This window comes from Periophthalmus magnuspinnatus, chromosome 9 (assembly GCF_009829125.3).
Source record: "Periophthalmus magnuspinnatus isolate fPerMag1 chromosome 9, fPerMag1.2.pri, whole genome shotgun sequence".
In the NCBI taxonomy this organism is placed as follows: domain Eukaryota; kingdom Metazoa; phylum Chordata; class Actinopteri; order Gobiiformes; family Gobiidae; genus Periophthalmus; species Periophthalmus magnuspinnatus.
In genome coordinates this window covers 20,215,452-20,229,093 of record NC_047134.1, presented here as the reverse complement: position 1 = coordinate 20,229,093, position 13,642 = coordinate 20,215,452, and the positions used below count along the sequence as shown (strand labels likewise).

The 13,642-nt window shown below is 43.3% G+C and overlaps 1 protein-coding gene across 2 annotated transcripts in view; it reads right to left on the bottom strand.

Moving 5' to 3' along the window:
* Positions 1 to 5,026: 5,026 nt before the first annotated feature.
* Positions 5,027 to 13,642, bottom strand: part of bicdl1 (BICD family like cargo adaptor 1) — a 34,870-nt gene continuing 26,254 nt past the window's right edge. The window contains exons 6-10 of one of the 2 annotated variants that reach the window (XM_033972923.2): positions 9,440 to 9,658; positions 8,228 to 8,374; positions 7,281 to 7,411; positions 6,906 to 7,026; positions 5,027 to 5,643 (exon numbers count right to left, since the gene is read on the bottom strand). In XM_033972923.2, the coding sequence (XP_033828814.1) occupies positions 5,497 to 5,643; positions 6,906 to 7,026; positions 7,281 to 7,411; positions 8,228 to 8,374; positions 9,440 to 9,658 (765 nt within the window). In that variant the 3' untranslated portion in view covers positions 5,027 to 5,496. The remainder of the gene's footprint in view (positions 5,644 to 6,905; positions 7,027 to 7,280; positions 7,412 to 8,227; positions 8,375 to 9,439; positions 9,659 to 13,642) is intronic. The other variant, XM_055224133.1, reaches the window with a different exon arrangement.

Sequence of the window (13,642 nt, the reverse complement as noted above, 5' to 3'; positions counted from 1 at the left end):
AGAAACTGGGGACCCAGAGGCGGACTCATCCATCACCCTGGCTGAAGTCACTGAGGTGGTTGGCAAGCTCCTCGGTGGCAAGGCTCCGGGGGTGGACGAGATCCGTCCTGAGTACCTCAAGTCTCTGGATGTTGTGGGACTGTCTTGGCTGACACGTCTCTGCAACATCGCGTGGCAGTCGGGGACAGTACCTGTGGAATGGCAGACCGGGGTGGTGGTCCCTCTGTATAAAAAGGGGGACCGGAGGGTGTGTTCCAATTACAGGGGAATCACACTCCTCAGCCTTCCCGGTAAGGTCTATTCCAGGGTGCTGGAGAGGAGAATCCGACCGATAGTCGAACCTCGGATTCAGGAAGAGCAGTGTGGTTTTCGTCCTGGTCGTGGAACACTGGACCAGCTCTATACTCTCCATCGGGTCCTCGAGGGCTCATGGGAGTATGCCCAACCAGTCCACATGTGTTTTGTGGATCTGGAGAAGGCATTCGACCGTGTCCCTCGTGGTGTCCTTTGGGGGGTGCTCTGGGAGTATGGGGTCCGGGGCTCTTTGCTAAGGGCTGTCCGGTCCCTGTATGACCGGAGCAGGAGCTGTGTTCGCATTGCCGGCAGTAAGTCAGACCTGTTCCCAGTGCATGTTGGACTCCGCCAGGGCTGCCCTTTGTCACCGGTTCTGTTCATTATATTTATGGACAGAATTTCTAGGCGCAGTCAGGGGCCGGAGGGGGCCTGGTTTGGGAACCACAGGATTTCATCTCTGCTGTTTGCAGATGATGTTGTCCTGATGGCTTCTTCGAGCCAGGACCTGCAGCAGGCACTGGGGCGGTTTGCAGCCGAGTGTGAAGCGGCTGGGATGAGAATCAGCTCCTCCAAATCCGAGGCCATGGTTCTCGACCGGAAAAAGGTGGTTTGCTCTCTCCGGGTGGGTGGTGAGTCTCTGCCCCAAGTGGAGGAGTTCAAGTATCTCGGGGTCTTGTTCACGAGTGAGGGAAGGATGGAGCGTGAGATTGACAGGCGGATCGGTGCAGCGTCTGCAGTGATGCGGTCGCTGTATCGGTCCGTTGTGGTAAAGAAGGAGCTGAGCCCAAAGGCGAAGCTCTCGATTTACCGGTCAATCTACGTTCCTACCCTCACCTATGGTCATGAGCTTTGGGTAATGACCGAAAGGACAAGATCGCGGATACAAGCGGCTGAAATGGGCTTCCTCCGCAGAGTGGCCGGGCGCACCCTTAGGGATAGGGTGAGGAGCTCGGTCACACGGGAGGAGCTCGGAGTAGAGCCGCTGCTCCTACACGTTGAGAGGAACCAGCTGAGGTGGCTCGGGCATCTGCTCAGGATGCCTCCTGGACGCCTCCCTAGGGAGGTGTTCTGGGCATGTCCCACCGGGAGGAGGCCCCGGGGAAGACCCAGGACACGCTGGAGGGACTATGTCTCTCGGCTGGCCTGGGAACGCCTTGGGGTCCCACCGGAGGAGCTGGAGGACGTGTCCGGGGTGAGGGAAGTCTGGGAGTCCCTGCTTAGACTGCTGCCCCCGCGACCCGGCCCCGGATAAGCGGAAGAAAATGGATGGATGGATGGATATTCTCAGTTAATAACTAAAAACATCTAACTTAAATAAAGGTACATTTATGCCATGTCTGTCCACACACTCGGGATTTTAGAGGAGAAGTTTATTAAGACACAAATCATGTTATCTCAAAAGATATTTAATAAAAAAAAAAAAATCATCATACAGTCTACAGTGTCAAAACATGAAAGATACAAACAAAACACAAAATTATTTAAAGATAAAGACAAATGAGACTCATGAATGGTGTTCATTTTAACAAACAGAAAAACATAAAATAGTCTAAGTATTCCCCAGTTATTAACAGAAAAGTATATATGTAAATTGGTGCTTGTCATTTGGTAGTGTTGAAGACATTAAGTATACTATGTCTTTATTGGTCTTTACATTTTAAAACCATTTAAATCTATCAGTTGTGCGTTGTTTAGCAGCTTTTGTTTATTTATTGATTTATTTTGATAAACCCAAAAGTAATTATTGTAGCTTTACAGAACAATTAGGAGACTATTCACATTGTCCATAAAACATACACAACACTTGTCTATCATTAGCTCTGACAAAGTTATATTTATTTATTTATTATTATTATATTTCATTATTGTTTGTAATTCTGTTGAAATATTGTTTGCAATTTTGTTGCAAATATAGTAAGTGAAAGACTGGGCAACAAAAGAATGAGAACAAATGAAAAACAATTCTACAAATAACTTAAGTCATTTTATCCTAAAAATATTTCATTGAAAAAACTTCCATATAAATATATCACTTTTGACCAAACCTAGTCAACATTTTAGTTATAAAAATCAGTCTTTGGGTTTATCCTTCCCAACAGTTAGCATTCGAGATGAGACATCTGCATAGCTTCTTCTCAATCCAGGTCAAAGCGTCAACGTACCAGGACCAGCATTCACATGCCTCATTGTTATTACCCATGAAATCAGATATGGTGTTTGTAAGGAAGCCCAGCGGAGTCAAACAAACCAAAGTGCACATGAGCTGTTGGATATATCTTGCAGTGCAGGTACAGTAAGCCACCTCTTTATGATTCCTGACATATGGCTGCATTCACACATTAAATTAGGACTGTTTGTGTGTTTTATAAATATGATTATAAAGTTTGAAATCCAGAATTGAATCGAGTCAACTGTGTGCCCAATGCCCATGTTACTATTATGACACAAAATGTTATCTTCAACAAGGCATGGAGGATTAGTGAGGTGTTTTTAAAATTAAAATGAATATCTATCATGTAACACATTCTCTAACTTCTGAGTGGATACAGCCATACTCAATCGTCCTTCCCTGCTTCTCAAGTCGATGTAAACATTTTGTGAATTTGGTTGATAAGGAAGATGATTGACATCACATGGACAGTGTAAGTGCCGTTTCTCAAAATAATACATGATTTTTATGTTATTATGTTATGTTATTTTGTTGTATAAAGATTTTGATGTAGAAAAATAACATCTCTTTATTATTATGATCAAACTACAGCTCCAGTGGTTCATTCATTTGTTACTGCTAGAACAACACGCAACAAGCTGCTCTAAACTGGACATGTTATGCATAAGACGACAATAGAACATGTTACAACTAAAGTGCTTTCAATGAGCATTAGAACCATATCAAAATACACAAGGCATTATGGGGAGTATATTGCTATAACTGTAACCATTCCATACCGTACCAGGTTTACACAGAAAAAATAAATTTTATCTAAAAATTGAGGAATTTGTCTAATTACAAATTCTTGTGTTGGATTTTCAGGAAAGCAGTTGGTTCAACAATCTTTTTACTGCATGATTTTTATCCTTAAATTTTTTTAGGAGTATTATTGACACTAAAGTAAGGACATTCTAGGGATGCACCGATATCAATAGTAGTATTTAGTATTGACGCCAATCGAGGAAAATTTACTGGATTGGGATTGGTTCCATGATATCGGTTCAGCTGATATCTTGGTTAGACTTTTAATTGGATGTAATGAGAGTATTTACTGACTGATGTAGGCCCAGGACATCTCAAGTTTGAACTTTTATTATGACAAAGCTTCTTGCAGGATAAATAACAGGTGCATTACACAATTAGATATATTTTTTAATAAGTTAACTGTGTTTTGAAGGGCCAAATGCCATTTTCAATCCCTACACCACACCCTAATATAATATCGGATATCAGCAGATACTTAAAGGCAAAGTATCGTTGTCGCTATCGGGACTGAAAAAGCTGGGTCAGTGCATCCCTTGGACATTGTCAAGGACATCTTCTATAAGGTGAATATGATATGATCATACTTAATGGGAGTTTTAGTAGTAGAAAGATATAAGTCAAGAAAATGTTTAGTATTTCATGAAGTAAAACGTTCTTCTCCAACTGGTCAATACAAGATAAAGAGGTCGCATTTATATTTTGGCCTCTTGAGGGCAGCATCAGGAAACAGAGTCACAGTGACCAATTTTGGCAATAAAGTGCATTTTTTAGCAGCTGCAGCCACATAGGTCCTTATATTTATATTTTTATGAATTGCTCATTGTCTTTCTTGATCTTGCATTGCATACTCTTTATTATACTGTGTTAAAGCAAACATTGGGTAGCTAACAGTAGGGGTTGGTTAATAATAAAGATTCGCTCACAGCATTCATACAAAAATAGCAGACTATGAAAGTGCATCAAAAGATATGGTCATATATAAATAATTATGTTGATATTACAAAACAATACATGTCTATAGTCCAAATATATGTTTCTTTGTATTTGTCCAGAGAAAGGCAGCTGTTGTGTGCTTTCTTTAACAAAATAAATGAACCTGAGATTTGTGAAGTTTCCTGGCATTTGATCACGTTTCCTCATTGTCATACATGTTACCCCTGGTTCAGAATTGCTCCTTTTGCCCTTACAATCGCAGGCCATACCTTTGCTTTTGACTTTTCAGTTTTTCTTTCCACATTCGGCAGTGGGGTTAGAAGACACTTCAAACACCTTCACTTTAGAGGTAAACTGAGTATCTTTTGTGATTAGCATTCTTGTACCAGCTTGACCAATAAACAATAGGAATTAATGGACCAATGAATCTACTATTAGCATAATTTTAACATAGCATTATGACCGCAAAGTCACTTCTTTAACATGGTTCCTGTTAGTGGGATATATTAAGCAGCAACGGGACATTTTGTGTGATTGGACTACAAACTTTGACAGTCCTGAAATTAAAAGTACAAGTCAGTGCTGGTTGTAATGGAAAGGTGATCAAATGTTTTATTTAATATAATAATAATTTGCTGAATATGAGATGGGTGGTCAATAATTTATGTCTATTAATATTATGTAATACCACTACTCTGACTACGTAGTTACAGGAATGCTTTTGAACTGGATCCTTTACATTAGAGTCCATTATAATTACTCAAATATTATAATTATTACATTGTTTATTTTGTATTTATTTTGTCTTTATTGTGTATTGGGGGGGGGGTCTGGAAACTATTAATTTCTCAAATAGTTTCCAGGCCCAATCGTTTTGTTCCTTTAACATCAAAAACCAAGAGAAAGAGAAATGTGTTCCCTCAAACAGGGGGGTCAAATTAATCCCATACGTATTGTTAGGGTATTGTAATCTGGCATCTTTAACGTAAGGATTTGTTTTGCTAAAAAGGGGCAAGCCAAAATGAAAGACTATTGTTATAATCTAATTTGTATTTGGAAGTTCTATAAGTACTATAAACAGCATTTGCAAGTTGATAAGGCCACAGTAACATTATTTTGGTCCATTAATTCCTATGATGACACCATGTTGTTCACCTGTTGATAGTAGGAATGGGCAGAGAAAGTGCAAAACAACCCCATCCTATCTGTACCCCTCTTTGGTGCTCTCTTACCCCCCTCCTCTCTTCTGATGGCTCCTGTGTGTGTGTGTGCTGTGGGACAGTCCATAAGGTTCAGTTCTTTTTGAAGAAAGAGAAAAGTGTCCTGTCCCGTTGGTGGATGCGGCGAGCGCGTCTGGAGCTCTGTCCCGACACAGGGGGGCGCCACTCGTCCTGATGTTTGTCCATCAGCTGCTGGTCAATCACTCTGTGCATATCGTCCTGAAAGTTAAGTAATACAATTTTAATTTGCATGTTAATTTTTTTGAGGTTCAAAAAAAAAAGGAAAAAGAGAAAAAAAAACACTGCTTAAACAAGTTATTTTCACCTTGCAACTTAACCTGAACAAAGACTTTATACACAATAAATTACAAAATACATTAAATAATCATACATCAATAAGATAAATGCTGTAAATCTGATGATATTCAACAAAAATATGCTAGAAACCACTTGACACAAACATACGGATGACCAGACAGTGAGGGACAGTGATTTGTAAATTAAGTTAGTGATGGGATGAAATGGTCCAGTCATGATCCAGTGGAGCTGAGATGGGACAGGGTGGGCTGGGCTCACCTCTAAGGCAGAAGGGGGGGCACCACAGGGGAAAGAGGGAGGTACGGAAGCTGAGAAAGGCCACTAGATCAGAAACCACAAGAGCCAAACAGTAAAGAGCCCTGAGGAGGCAAACTGTGGGCAGGAGAGAGGAGAGAGGAGCAGGTTATAGATGCCGTCGCAGGCTTAGGTAGAGGTTGGAGGGTTAATCTTGTTCTAACTATAAATAAAATACACAGGATTTACAGAGGGGGTGTAGCATACAGAGGTCATTTTTATGAAAGTACCTTCAAAGTATCTTCATTAAACAGCAGACCAATTTCAATACAAACTGTTCTTGTTTGTAACATGATTTAATCTGTTTTACACCCCACTGAGTTGTTGTTTTTGTGTCAGTCAATATATAGTGGGATTAAGTCGCTTTCTATTGACATTAAGTTACACTATGCAATATTTATGCGATACCATTTTTTATTCATGCCTTTTATTTTATCATAGTTTATTTTACTATTGTTAGTTATTGTTCAAAATAGCGCAGAAGCTCGTAATTTGTGATTTTGTTCACTGACCAGCAATAAATCTGATTTTTATTCTGATTTTAACAGGATTCAGGGACTAAGGTGTCCAATATAGTTTAAATGCCTGAAAATGCACATTACAAAAGTATTACAATTATACACATATATATTCAGTTACATTTGTTCCTATATTTGCTTACAATGGTGTTATGGTGTTGAATGAATCAGTTTTGACTCAACATTTGGGGTAGGGTAGTTAGGTTAAGTTGAAATTAAGTGGTTAGTTCATAAAACCTACAGATAAAACAATGAAACATGATTCTTCATGTTCAGTCTTGTTTACATTGTTAGACATTTTGTACAAATGTGTCTTGTTATTTACTAAACACAGTGGGTCATGTGACAAACCTGCCATGCCTCCAGCTGCTGCGACAGGTTGAGTTTCTGTTGGATGGCGTCGAGGAGCTGACTGTTCAGAGACATGATGTCGATCTTACATTTGGCCAACTCCATCTCCACCGCTTTTTTTCTAAATACATAAACACAAAGATGGGAATACTGACTTACGCAAAATGGAAAAGTATTAAGTAGTATGTAACTGTGATTAAACTATTTCACAATGTAATAAGCAATTGAAGGTTGCAGTGGATTTTTATAAAATTTTAGTTTTGTTAATTAAGATCCCTATTAGCTCAGTCACTACTCTTCCTGTGGTCTCCTCATTTTTATACAACACACACACACACTAAAATTGGTCATATGTTCCAATAATTCATATCGTACTTAGCAATTGCCTCGTCCCGGTCCCTGATGGCACTCTGGAGCTGTTCACTGGGCTCTCGAACCTCAGACATTGCACTTATTCTCTCATTCTCCTCCCGCAAGGAGCACATCTCCACAGACAGCAGCGCCATCTACAGGACACATCATAGCATTACATCAGACAGGTGTACAGAACCATTCAGCCAATATCATCACAAACCCTTAACATAGTGATACAGTATTCCCTCTGCTCGCTAAGTCCACTGAGGACTAAAGCAGACAAAACAAGACTGTACTTTTGATTTGACAGGTGCTCAAGATTCTGTTGAGTTTGTCTTTCTCATATTTTCTCATTATCAGCAGTAGATGTCAGATAGAACACCTCTACCCTCATTACAGTGTGGCTGTTTTTGTTACAGCATTGCCGTACACAGTGGTATCTGGTTGTGAGCTGTGTTTGTTACTTCTGTGCCTTGTGCAGAGGTGCCTGGATGCATGTTGGGTTAATGCTAGAATGTAAGTTTGGGAGGACGGTCTGCTGTGATTGGTCATTTGAAGTGAAAAAGTTTAGAAACAGGGCTGGGGTTTTTTTCAGTTACGAAACAGGTTATGATTAAGGTTAGGGAAATTGTTAAGGTTAGGTTTTGGTTACGTTTAGGAACAGGATTATGTTAAAGCAAGGGAACATGGCCTGCTAGCCTTATCTTAAACTTACGCCATAAAATAAAACACTAAACAGTCAAACAATATAACATTTTAGGCGTATTTAAACCTACCAGAGTTACATCAGTGTCGTGTGCAGTGGTACCTGGTGGTGTTTGTTCCATCAGTGTCGTGTGCAGTGGTACCTGGTGGTGTTTGTTCCATCATTGTCGTGTGCAGTGGTACCTGGTGGTGTTTGTTCCATCAGTGTCGTGTGCAGTGGTACCTGGTGGTGTTTGTTCCATCAGTGCCGCGTGCAGTGGTACCTGGTTATGTAGCTGAAGGACCTCCGCACCGTTGTTCTGACTCTTCTCCTGTTCACACTCGTACAGCTCTCTCACCTCCCGCAGCTCGTCACCCAGTTTCCTCACCTGCTCCTCCAGCGCCAGCTCCTCCTCACTGCGCCGGGAGCCCTAGGACACAGAAATGAAACAACACTTCATTGCAGGGTTTTAAATGATGCATAAGTCTCATGAAAAAAAGGAAGAAAGTACAATATGATGATGTTGCTCTCGCTAAGATGACTGTAGAAGACAATATCCCAGTCAATTATCTGGTATTTTCTTACAAAATATTAAAATTCCCAAATGTTCAACCTTTTTTAGTTGTTAAAAGGTCTATTATCCTGCTATTTATTTATTTTTTTTTTCTAATTCTCAGCAATATCATATCAGCAATAGTATATAATGTTTAATGTATTTATGGAGTGCATATCATTTGGGACCATTTTGTATATTTTATGAATCATGTCACAACATTTTTTCACTCTCACCATTGACTGCAATTAAAGAAGAAAGAAGAGTTTACTTTTCCTTGAATTTGGTTAAATGATTTCAGCCACCAGGAGGCACTATTTTCAATATTATCTTTTAACACCTGTTGAACAAATACATTTGCAATTGTTTGCCTTGTGTTAATGACATTGCTATTATTTATATATTAACAATTTAACAGTTTTGTGTTTCGACAGTGTATTTACATCAGTCAAGTCCACTGAAACGGACTGTTTCAGTGGACTGGACTAATACTAAAAAGATGTGTTTTGATTAATAATAAAAAGATGTGTTTTGTTAGCTTTATCCAGCATGTGGATGTTATTTGGCCTTTACTGGAAATTTCCTGATGTGAGTCATGAAGATTTGGATGTCAGTGTTCTGGGAATGTTTGCTGATAAAATATTTCTGAGGAAAATGCTTGGATCTAATGTTGTCAGTAATAAAAACATAACCATTTCAAACTCCACTTTTACTGGCTTTGAATCTGTTCTGGAGAAGAATCTGAGATAGCTTATTTGTGAATTGTAGCATGAATAGTTATAGGTTTGAATAGACATACTGATATACTACCACTAAAAACTGCAGTAATTAGTGTAGCTTGCTGAGCTACTTGAACCATTTTGATGCCAATTATTAAAGTATTATTTGAGAGTTTCTATATAAGTAGAGGGCACAGTATGTTATATATGTGTTATATGTTACCGTGGACTCATTGCCATCAAGCAAGTTTTGCGTGAGCCTCTTGAGCTCCAGTAGACTGGCCTGGAGGCTGCCTGTAGGCACATCTTTGGCAGAGGACGTCTCTGAGGACTCGTCCATGGAGGAGTCTGTGGACAGGGCCGAATCGGTGACGTCATTCCCCCGCAGGTGAGAGCAGAGGGAGCGCACCTCGCAGTACGCCTCCCACAACTGGAGACGCAGCTGCAGAGGACAAGGGAAAACAGGGGTATTATTAGGCAGGCTACATGTAGGCAATTGTATTATCAGGTACATCCATCCATCCATTTTCTTCCGCTTATCCGGGGCCGGGTCGCGGGGGCAGCAGTCTAAGCAGGGACTCCCAGACTTCCGTCACCCCGGACACGTCCTCCAGCTCCTCCGGTGGGACCCCAAGGTGTTCCCAGGCCAGCTGAGAGACATAGTCCCTCCAGCGTGTCCTGGGTCTTCCCTGGGGCCTCCTCCCGGTGGGACATGCCCAGAACACCTCCCTAGGGAGGCGTCCAGGAGGCATCCTGAGCAGATGCCCGAGCCACCTCAACTGGTTCCTCTCAATGTGTAGGAGCAGCGGCTCTACTCCGAGCTCCTCCCGTGTGACCGAGCTCCTCACCCTATCCCTAAGGGTGCGCCCGGCCACTCTGCGGAGGAAACCCATTTCAGCCACTTGTATCCGCGACCTTGTCCTTTCGGTCATTACCCAGAGCTCATGACCATAGGTGAGGGTAGGAATGTAGATTGACCGGTAAATCGAGAGCTTCGCCTTTGGGCTCAGCTCCTTCTTCACCACAACGGACCGATACAGCGACCGCATCACTGCAGACGCTGCACCGATCCGCCTGTCAATCTCCCGCTCCATCCTTTCCTCACTCGTGAACAAGACCCCGAGATACTTGAACTCCTCCACTTGGGGCCGAGACTCACTACCCACCCGGAGAGAGCAAACCACCTTTTTCCGGTCGAGAACCATGGCCTCGGATTTGGAGGAGCTGATTCTCATCCCAGCTGCTTCACACTCGGCTGCAAACCGCCCCAGTGCCTGCTGCAGGTCCTGGCTCGATGAAGCCATCAGGACAACATCATCTGCAAACAGCAGTGATGAAATCCTGTGGTTCCCAAACCAGACCCCCTCCGGCCCCTGGCTGCGCCTAGAAATTCTGTCCATAAATATAATGAACAGAACCGGTGACAAAGGGCAGCCCTGGCGGAGTCCAACATGCACCGGGAACAGGTCTGAATTACTGCGGGCAATGCGAACACAGCTCCTGCTCCGGTCATACAGGGACCGGACAGCCCTTAGCAAAGAGCCCCGGACCCCATACTCCCAGAGCACCCCCCAAAGGACACCACGAGGGACACGGTCGAATGTCTTCTCCAGATCCACAAAACCCATGTGGACTGGTTGGGCATACTCCCATGAGCCCTCGACCCGATGGAGAGTATAGAGCTGGTCCAGTGTTCCACGACCAGGACGAAAACCACACTGCTCCTCCTGAATCCGAGGTTCGACTATCGGTCGGATTCTCCTCTCCAGTACCCTGGAATAGACCTTACCGGGAAGGCTAAGGAGTGTGATTCCCCTGTAATTGGAACACACCCTCCGGTCCCCCTTCTTATACAGAGGGACCACCACTCCGGTCTGCCATTCCACAGGTACTGTCCCGACTGCCAAGCGATGTTGCAGAGACGTGTCAGCCAAGAGAGCCCCACAACATCCAGAGACTTGAGGTACTCAGGACGGATCTCGTCCACCCCCGGAGCCTTGCCACCGAGGAGCTTGCCAACCACCTCAGTGAATTCAGCCAGGGTGATGGACGAGTCCGCCTCTGGGTCCCCAGTTTCTGCTTCCTCCTCGGAAGACGTGACAGTGGGATTGAGGAGATCCTCAAAGTATTCCCTTCCACCGCCCGACAACATCCCCAGTCGAGGTCAGCAGCTCTCCACCCACACTGTAAACAGTGTTGGTGAAGCATTGCTTCCCCCTCCTGAGGCGTCGGACGGTTTGCCAGAATCTCTTTGAGGCCGTCCGATAGTCCTCCTCCATGGCCTCCCCGAACTCCTCCCAACCCCGAGTTTTTGCCTCTGTGACTGCCCGAGCCGCGGCACGCTTGGCCCGCCGGTACTCATCAGCTGCCTCAGGAGTCCCACGAGCCAACAAGGCGCCATAGGACTCCTCCTTCAGCCTGACGGCATCCCTTACTTCCGGTGTCCACCACCGGGTTCGGGGATTGCCGCCGCGACAAGCACCACAGACCTTACGACCACAGCTACGAGCAGCCGCATCGACAATAGAGGTGGAGAACATGGCCCACTCGGAGTCCATGTCTCCAACCTCCCCCGGGATCAGGGAGAAGCTCTCCCGGAGGTGGGAGTTGAAGACCCCCCTGACAGAGGGCTCCGCCAGACGTTCCCAGCAGACCCTCACAATGCACTTGGGCCTGCCAGGTCTGTCCGGCTTCCTCCTCTGCCAGCGGATCCAACTCACCACCAGGTGGTGATCAGTTGACAGCTCAGCCCCTCTCTTCACCCGAGTGTCCAAGACACGCGGTCGGAGGTCAGATGACACGACAACAAAGTCGATCATCGACCTCCGACCTAGAGTGTCCTGGTGCCACGTGCACCGATGGACACCCTTGGCTCGAACATGGTGTTCGTTATGGACAAACTGTGACTAGCACAGAAGTCCAATAACAAAACACCACTCGGGTTCAGATCGGGGAGGCCGTTCCTCCCAATCACGCCCCTCCAAGTGTCACTGTCGTTACCCACATGGGCGTTGAAGTCCCCCAGGAGAACAACGGAGTCCCCGGTTGGTGCACTGTCTAGTACCCCTCCCAGGGACTCCAAGAAGGCCGGGTACTCTGCACTGCTGCTTGGCCCGTAGGCCGACACAACAGTGAGAGACCTGTCCCCGACCCGAAGGCAGGTACATCCATTTAAAGCTAAATTCTGTTTTTTGGCTGTGTTTTTGTTGCCAGTAGATGGCAGATGTGAAACCTTTTCTCATCTGTGATCTCTGGTCTTCTTCTGTCAGGCCAAAGCTGGCAAACTATCAGACAGCAGTAAGGTAGATAGCATCTAGATGTGTTATGTGAGAATAGAACAGGGACAAACCTTTATAGGTCTTATATTATATTAAATTGACTATTTAAAGAAGACCTTTTGCTTGCGTCTGCTATATAGTTATAATATATGACACCTGTGGATCAATATGTTATAATTTAGAGATTTTAAATCACAATATTGATCTAAAACGACTTAATAAAAGAAACAAGTCCACTAAAGTTTTAGAAAACCATGGTGCCCAATGGGAGCCATAAACGTCATCACAACGAAGAGTCAGCACAATCGGTGGATAGCTACAGATCACGCTAGCAAGCAGTGGATTTTTTTTTACATTTGTACCAAAATTACTTGGCGACGCTGCCAAAGATTAAGAAAATAAAAATGGAGAACAAAGTTAAGAGCACTGGGCGTATACTGGGCAATGGTGAAAACAGCAGCTGATGATTGGTCATATGGCTTCTTGAAAATAAGTGATTAAAGATTGCACAAATATGCATGAATCACTCCAAATACAACTTTGACAGTGTAAATGGTAAGGGGAAACAACTATAAAATGGTTAAAAGCTCAAAAAAGTTGATTTTGCATTATACGTCTGCTTCAAGTCATGCTAGAATGTTGTTACCACATCAGAAACATACCTGGAGTTGTGTTTTGTTTCACGCAAGTTTGCATAATCCTGTGTTATTGGGCTTCTACATCTCAAAGCTCAAAATGCTCTGTTCTATCTTATGATGTCATGAAGCGGTCATTGGCAATCCTGTATTACCACATGACATCACAAGCTGAAATAGAGTATTTTCTGTAAATATGCATGGTTTGTGTGTTAAACATGTGTGAATGAAACTAAACACAATTCCAGGCAAGAAACAACATTATATAATATCTCAAAAAATAGTGTAATATGAGCCCTTTAAAGTTTGATTTTTTTATCTATGTCTATTTGAGGTTTGAATTTAGATAAATTAAATCCTAATTTAGACCCATATTAGCCCCTTTTTACCTGTGAAAACCTAAACCTTAGTATTTAACCATGTATAATTCAAAACATTGTACATCCATTAAAATCCACGCTGTATGGATGTATTTATACGAAAGGGCAGCAGAGGGTGAAGACTTAATTTGAT